This window comes from Ascidiella aspersa, chromosome 6 (genome assembly GCF_963924565.1).
Source record: "Ascidiella aspersa chromosome 6, kaAscAspe10.2, whole genome shotgun sequence".
NCBI classification, from domain to species: domain Eukaryota; kingdom Metazoa; phylum Chordata; class Ascidiacea; order Phlebobranchia; family Ascidiidae; genus Ascidiella; species Ascidiella aspersa.
The window spans coordinates 23,297,360-23,306,167 of record NC_139452.1 but is presented as its reverse complement, the minus strand read 5'-3'; the positions used below and the strand labels follow the sequence as shown (position 1 = coordinate 23,306,167).

General features: G+C 36.9%; 1 protein-coding gene across 1 annotated transcript; it reads right to left on the bottom strand.

Moving 5' to 3' along the window:
- LOC146140866 (hepatic lectin-like) lies at positions 1–2,271 on the bottom strand. The gene is made up of 3 exons (XM_083392726.1): positions 2,001–2,271; positions 1,174–1,309; positions 1–778 (listed from the first exon to the last, which is right to left on the bottom strand). The coding sequence occupies exons 1-3, from the start codon at positions 2,269–2,271 to the stop codon at positions 496–498; spliced, it is 690 nt and encodes a 229-aa protein (XP_083248852.1). The 3' UTR covers positions 1–495.
- Between the last annotated feature and the right edge of the window lie 6,537 nt (positions 2,272–8,808).

Genomic DNA, 8,808 nt, shown 5'->3' with positions numbered 1-8,808 from the left:
CTCAAATCGCTTGGCTTATGCATTTCACCGTATACATGGATGGCAAATTGAAAAATAAAGGATATTGTCTTACAATTGGAAAAATGCAATAACAAATGAGCGAAACAGTAGGCCTACCGGTAGTTAAACAATTAAAAAACTGTGAAGCATAATGGTTGGAGGTTGTAGTTAGACGTAATAAGATTATCAAAGCCCATAGGTTACTGAAGTAGGTATGATTATGAACGTTTCGAATAAGTCTTTATTCATTTTTCAACATCATTTTTAATTAAAAAACTGATTTGCACACAATAGCTGCGTTGTAGACAACACACTTTAAACTCTTCTTAAGGGTATGGTTTACATCTAAAAGCCGAGTCGAAAATGGGATGTGGAAAAAACTATAGAAGCGCCCAAAGGGCATCTGGCCCTTTAATTGTTTGATTAAATAAATGATAGGCGACAAGTTAACATAATGTAGAAATTGAAATCAGACTAGTCTCGGCTGCACGTTCATCAAGCACCTCCACAAGGGCACTTCCATTCGCAAATGACGCGGCGGAGTCCTGAACAACTGAAGTCGTCCAACTTGTGGTGATAGCCGTAAAGCTGGCCACAATCGACCGTTCCACCAGTGCCGCCAATGTTGTTTGGCTCCCCTGGATAAAAGAAGCTGTTTTCGGGGGTCACCGCGACCCCGTCGATCCACATCCAGGTCCCTTCTTTGGCGGAGTCTGTCAGTCCGACCCAGTAATCGTTCGAACGTCCCAAGGGTGCAATCAAGTTGTCCAAGATGTACCTGTTTCAACACAAACAATGATGATGGTCTGCTCTCTTTTTCACAGTCCTCAAAGAAATTGTAATAATGAATTGTTGCAACTTATATTTTAGGCGACAATTATACGTGCGACGGCCTAAAGCAGTGTTTCTTAATCAGGTGAGTGGTTCATCCTAGGATGAATAAAATTTTTGGAGGGGTGAATCAACCAAAAGGGTTTAATAAGGGTGAACCGTCAGAAATGGATGATGCCTTTCGAACAGGGCTGATATTACGGGTGTGCTGTTACATTTAGAGGAGATAGTTTATCATATCGAGACAAGGGTGGATGAAATCTGGAAATTGATGCTAGGGGTGAGCAAAACTAAAAAAATTAAGAAGCACTGGACTAAAGTGCCAAAACACATGCAACGTACTTGCGTATAATCGGGTTTCTCAATCCGTGTGTCACCAAATCGGCTCCGATCGACTTGCAGTAAGCTCTTGACGCCGACCAAGTTCTTGTTGTAGTATCGACGTGATACTGCCGAGATATCATTCCCATAACCAGGTCTAATTATTTACACGTGTTAGATAAAATATAAGTTTTATATATAAAATTCTAAATTGAAATGCGTTGTGAACCACTTGCCCTCATCAGATATTTTATTTACACTGAAAATTGTGACTGTCAAATGTAGGACACCAAAAGCCTTCGACCGACAAACCAACCAGTCGATCAATGATGCAAAGAAGACAGGCTATAAAATTAGCTATAGACTGCTGTGAGGTTCGAAATCACGACCTTCGGTCATACCAGGAACGTTTCTTTATCAACTAAACTACACACGCAAGGGCCACGAGTTAAGATGGAACGATAGCACCGATGCTTGCTACATGCTGTTGTAACAAACAATAAAACAACTTTCTATTGAAGAGAATCTACAATAGCAAATCCATTCAATTAAAAGACTTACAGAATTGTTCGTTTAATGATATGAGCAAGGCAAGCTAGAAAAATCAGCCTGCGGTGAGGTTCGAACTCACGATCCAGTCTTATGGGATCATCGCTCTACCAACTGAGTCACAATTTTAAAGGAGAGCTAGCCGAAAAACAGTCATATATATGAATTTAAGTGGGAAACCAAACGCCGTATACATTTTTCATGTTAACTCTCGCTTGTAACCAGTTTGCTCTAACACAGATAAAGTGCTTTACGTATACAGCACTACATTTGAAGAACACCTACACTTTACGTTTTACCTGTCATGCTCTGAATCTTCTGATTCTGCTGTTCGATTTCACTTGCATTTAGTGACCCCGAAGGCCCAATGGGCCCCCTTAAACCATCTGAGCCCCTTTCTCCTTTGGGTCCTTGCTTTCCTGGTCTTGCTACAACGGTTGAATTGGAGCAATTGGGTTTCCACACGGATGAGGCAGGTTTGCATAGCAAAAGTTCATCATCGCCGCGACTAGTTGCACAGCAGATCGAACATACAGTGCATAACACAGCTATCACTTTAAAGTTGTACATGTTTAATTGCTGAAACTGATAAGGTATATATCACAGTTTAAACGGGACGAAAGAAGTATCTTTTTAAATTGGTATACAAACAACTTAAAGGGTCATGGTTGCAGCGAGTTCTACTTTTAATGTAAGGAATGCGCGATTTGCTTAATAATCATAATCTGGTTATTGCCAGTTGCTATAGCCCTGACACATTTGCTTTGTTAACAGTGTTACATTAAATTTTCCATCAGGCACTCGTTAAACTCGCAAAATGTTAGCAAATAGAAACGTTTGTGTAAAATAAGACATATTATTATAGGTGCCGTAAAACGATTTTCAACATGACTGAAGACCGAGACAAGTCACTTGTAAATAAGTCAAGTCTAAAGCAAGTTACTTTCCTTATAGTAAATTCCATTGCAAATCAATTTAATGTTAAGTTTTAACATTAGCGATTCATTCAATTTAAGAAATATTTCGCAAACCAAAAAAAAAATGATAAACCAGCAAGCATTTTTTTAAGTAAAAGATTGAGCTAAATTATAGCAAAATATTTTTATTCAAAACACTAAAAATTAGCGCAGGCTATACGTCATTTGCGTAAATAAATTTTGTCAAGTTAAGTCATTTGAAACTCGACTTAAGTACAGTATAGGTATGTAATTGCATCACTGCATATTGACTAACAAGTTGCTAACAAATCACAAAATGGTGTGCTTTCAGTTTTGGCATGTACATTGTCGCTCCACTCACAATTCAAGACATAATCCCGAATATAACTGCACTATTTTGCTACAGTAGTTTTCGCGGGATTTCGAAACCAATCGCCGAAAGAAAATCGAAAATGTAATGCTAGAATTCGAAACTCGTGCCTCAGCCTAAATAAACAATAGCCCATCGGGGCTTCACAAATCCTAACCAAATTATAATACCATAGACCCCTGTGTCATATATTGCACATAAACAAATGACAAAAAATGTTATATAATACTGAGTCGCCTGTCTTGTTTTATTTTATGTTAATGTTTTTTCAGAAATTTTCTTCTCTCATCCTAATTTTGCCTTGTATGGAAAACTGTCTATTATAGGGACATAGTATCCTAAAAGCGTCTTCTTATATGAATTTTAATTTGACGGCATGCCTTTTTAGACTTAGACACATTCCTCTGCTTTGTGGGCGGCTTTCAAGTCGTAATAATATTCAGACCTGCTGGTGTATTGGCAAAAAAACATCAACAAACCAGCGTTGCATTTCAGTCACGAATTACAAGAAAGCGGAAATCACGGACCTTTTGATTAATTGTTTGTTGTGTAAACCCACTGCTGTAAACACGTCATTTTGAAATGACTTAAGTCCCACTCAAGTTGTTTGTAAAATAAACTAACTCCAGATGTCAAGTCTGTTAAAAAACTAAAGTCAAAACACAACACGCATTAGTATCCCAAGTAAAGTCATTATTAAAGAAAGTGAACTGCAAATCACTAATAGAAAATATAAACTGTTGAAATTGCTTAACTCGTTCGATAAATGTGCAGTACCTTCCAAAAAATAACGAACAAACAGAAGCATCATGTAGCACGGTGGTCGGCAAACGCCGGTCCGCGAGGAGTTGGTTACCGGTCCGTAGCAGGGTTGCCAGATTAAAATTTTGTTTAAACACAAACTGTACGTAAAAACCTTGTAAAAAGTCAAAAATAAGTAAATATATTTTAATATTTAAAACACATTTACCTTCGTTGTAGCACGTTCACAACATCCATAATGCATAATTTTATTACAAAATCTAACTTCTAGTATTACAATATATCGAAAAATGGGCTAAAATACAATGTGTTTCAATTTTAAGCGTGCTCACCTTATAAAGTGCAATAGAATTTCATGCAAACAATGTTTATAAACTTCTCATAATGTAATAATTTATTATTTTGATATTTAGGCAGGAAAGGCTTCGAAAAAACGTATGTATATTAATTGGTTTTAGCCTCTATAGCAGTGATTCCCAAACTGTGTGCCGCGGCACACTAGTGTGCCTCGAAAAATAGTCAAGTGCGCCGCGAAACTTTTTGTAATTTCGGAAAATAGAGTATTTGTTTTACAAATATAGGCATACGCGCAAGCATTTTAGACTTGAATACGCACTCTACCCATTACAAAAAATTCAAATTGAGACATTTAATATAGTTTGTCAGGGCGATTGTAAAACGACTATATTGTTGTTGTGTTAAAAGTGTGTCGCGAAATATTTGAGATATTTTTAGTGTGCCGCGAGCGAAAATTTTTGGGGAACCACTGCTCTATAGTTTTAGACCAGTGGTCGGCAAACTTTTTTGGTCGCGTCCCAAAGCACGCTTTTCAGAGCTATGAAAGGCCCACTACGTAAAAGCATACGAAAACAGTGGTGAATTCAGGATATTTTATTTTAAGGTGAATTATTACGGCGCCTAGAAAACCTACTACAAAAGAAGAATGTACGCGCGAAGCGCGAAAATTTTGCGTTTACAAATAATTTAAGTTGGCAAATATATAGTTCGACAGGCTCTCAGGACCATATTTGGCACGTGGGCCTAAACCACGATGAGACAATATAAAAATTCTTAGCCACTCGAACTTTTAAAATAAAGTGCAATGACTGTATGGCCATCACGCGGCCCATAACTACATGTTAACACTAAGCTATTTAAAAGTAACTCGCGGCCCACTAAAAATGGCTCTGCGGCCCACAGTTTGCCGACCACTGTTTTCGACTATAAAAATGACCAAAAAAATTAGGCTAAAAAGCCTTATGATTTTTCTGGCATCAACCACGTTAAAGAAAGATTTTTGTTGTCAAAAAAGCCATTCTGGCAAGCCTTGTACGTATGTCCATCCTATACTTTTAAGGTGTCGGTCTGTGGTTCGTATACTTTTTCATATTGCCGATATTTTGTTTTCGTTTTTATATTACGTAGGCAAACTATTGAAAGTGTCGTGTAGGGCCTGGTCAAAAATAGGATCATACATTATTATATGTTATACAAAAGTGTGACTTCTTTTGAAAGAATGCTTTAAATATCCTTATTTTGACAAGCTGGTAAGAATATGGGAATTGGCAATAATGTTATACAAGTGTAATTTAAGAAAAAACAAGGCATAAAAGTTTTATTTAAATGAGCCGCTGGTTTGGTTAAATTAAATTGTTTGCCTATGCCGCCCGTGGTTTGTAAAAAATTTACTTTCCTGAGAATTTGTTGTTTTTCAAGGCCGGTCCGCGACAAAATTTTAGTTTAAACCGGTCCGCAGTGCAAAAAAGGTTGCCGACCCCTGATGCAGCAATCTAATCGTTTTACGTGCAGCAGCACTAATATAAGTTTCGAATTAAATCCCAAGTATAACACAAGGAAAAGTACCCCTGTTTGTAAATGAATAGTAACCGATTTGTATAGAAGAAGAAGAATTCTTTCTGAAATCAAAATATTAATTGTTAGTGCAACAAAGGTTAAAATTTGTGTGGCACATCTGAACACATATCAAAAAAATGTTTATGTTTCATGGGTAACAAACGATCGCCACTGTTAAAGTGTGTCAGTGTGTTACAACATGTTTTCTATGTACATGCTTTGTAAACACTGAGAATTGGGGATATCGACAGTCTGTTGTATCGATGCATGACATACTTCAGCTACCAGGCCAACCTCCGTTGTGTGGGAATTACAATGATATTTAAAAGATCGTATTTTTTACAAAAATCCGCTAGCAGTCGCTGTTACACTTTGAGGAAATGACATTTCGCGCGTGAGGCAAGGTGGGCAGTATCAAAATCTAAAATAGGACCAATGTTTTCCGAACATTTAGATATTTTCAACAACAAGCCCATCACGGCTGGATGTTTTTCTATGTACAATGTTATGTTCACATTATATTACACTTAATATGTGATTACAATTTAAAAAATATCCTGATGCAATGCGTGTTTGACACTTGATAGTTTGATATTAGTAAATGAATATATGGTAAAATCAATCGTAAATAAAATATGGCATGTTTCATAGAAGACCACTTATTTAATAGATATAGTGTGCATTTAAGTCTCGCGTGATTGGCTGCATGACTTCTACACAAAGAGCTATTTTTTAAGAGTTCAGCAATACATTTGAATATCTTTTGAGGTGCATATAATCAAACTACAATAATAAAAAAAGATTTTTTGATCATGTTGAAGTTTTAATTTCTTGGTTTAACGATTGAATCTTCTAAAACACATGTTTTTTTACTTTAACGTTTAGCGGTAGGTATGGGAATGTTGCTACGGGTAAGTAAAAGGCGCTTCCTTTAAGGCGAGGGCCGACGGCTGCTTAAATATTATACTCGTTTCTTGTTATACACATGACTTCAAGGAGCAGGCCGCTAAAATACCTGTCCTTAACTTCTTATCCTAGACAGAGTCACTTCACTCAGTTGACATTGCTGGTTGACTATATTCACAAATCTCAGTACACGCGATAACGATTCAAGCCGCTATAGTATCGAATAGCATTAGGTATAAAAAGAATTCGCGAAGCACCAATCCCACTCGCCCGCGCCTTGGTCACACGTCAGTGGACTCACATCACGTGCATTGCGATGTAGTACGTAATACTTGATAAAGGCTACATTACACAAAATGGTTTCAGTTCACTAAACCAGCTGGATATTTGTAATTACATGCGGATGTAGGACGGCAAATTCTGTTGAACGTTAGAAGAGAAAGTGTTGTTAATATCGGTATTTCGACAATGTGAAGAAACGTTTGTTTTGCCATATTTCCTGCAATAAATCGTTGCAAAAGTCATCAATCTTGTTTTAACCACAGTGCGAAAAAATAAACAATATGTTACACATGCAATTTTACATAAACTTATTTGTGCGAAATTTCCTAGGGATTCCGTGTTGCTGTATAACAACCACGCAGTATGAATTTCAACCGCGTTAGCAGAAAGGAAGTTATGGATAGCAGTGTAAATTTGTTTTGAGTGGCACATATGTCCTGTACTGGTTTATAATAGTGCTCGTTGTTTAGAATAATGTTGTTTTTCTTTTACAAGATGGCGCCTTAACTTCGCTCTTACCTTTAAGTTTCTGGCATATGTATCCCGCTGAGTCAATTTCACAGCTAATGTCGAACCACAGCAAACTGTAGGAGTGTTTCCAGCCCATACTCACACAATCGTCGGTACCAAAATGATCATTCGGTTGCCCTCGAAACCACTGGGACACGGTCACATGGGAACCGTCCAGCCATTGGAAGACATTGCTAGATCTGTCAAACTTCAAGCCGATAAAGAAGCAATGATATGGCACTGCAAACAGCAGCGCTATGTTTAATTTAGATATTATATGCGCCTAAACTAGATAAAAAGTCAGCAAACCTAATAAATATTGTAGAAATTGTTGAATTTTCCCCGAATCGACTTTGGCCAGAGTTGCACCTATTACGGTGCAGGCAGTTAATACTCCAGTGTAGTTCGTTGCAAAGTTGGGACTTAGGTAATACTCAAAGTTGTCTAACCTCTAACCGATGCCAAGTTGTACCAGAAACTTGCCCAAATAAGAAAACTGAAACTAACAACTTGCAGAATTGCATAATATATTAATTTATCGGGTATCTAGTAAAACAGTACATCGCGTGAGGTCGGATCCTGTGAAGCACGTGGCCATATCCGCTGCAAAACATTTTTGCCTATTTTAGGTAAACGGTAATGAAACAATTCTATGCCCTTAGCGCAGGGGATAAAATGGGGTCCGTGAACTAGTTTTGGGGTGTCAATTAAGGCCCAATTGAAATGTGCCTAACTGAAATGTTTGGTGTATATTTAAAAAGAAATCAATTTTTCAAAAAAAAGGTTGATTAGAAATCAAACCTTTTATCACTAAATGTATTTCGACTCCATTTCACCAACATACTTTTTGGAACGAAGTCAGCAAGTGAGCTCAATTTATGACATCATCTCTGAAAATGTCTTGCTAACGTTTTGACGTCATCACTCAAAACAATATTTCATGTCCCCACTCCAAAACTAAATTCCCTTCTCTGACAATTGTATATATTTGACAATCTTTATTACCAATGGTTTAAGTCTTGAAGCCATTAATATAAACTAAAATAAATTCACAAGTGAATATTTTACAATTAAATCAACTTTTTTGCCCTAACGAGTTAGTTGTTAATATGTTACCGACTCTCTTAAATGTTTTACCAACTGTTGTTTGTATTATTGGTTGCTTTTAGCAGAAAATAAAACTGCGCTATTACACGGTAAGAACTAAATTCCAACTTAATAGCAACTCTGTTCGTAACCGATTATGCCTTTGCTTTTTATTTAAAACAATTTAAACTGCTATCATTTTTCACCCTATTTTACACCTGTATTATTATTACAGTCAACACACCGAAATTACTGCAATCTATTAAAAATCAGATTGGCATATCCGCACATATATTGCAAACTAGTCAGGTTACGTAAGGTTTTTGCGGAAGTGAAAACATTTACTAATAGGTTAAATCAGTTGGATTCCAGACCGAGCGCGTGTTTTTGTTTTTGTTA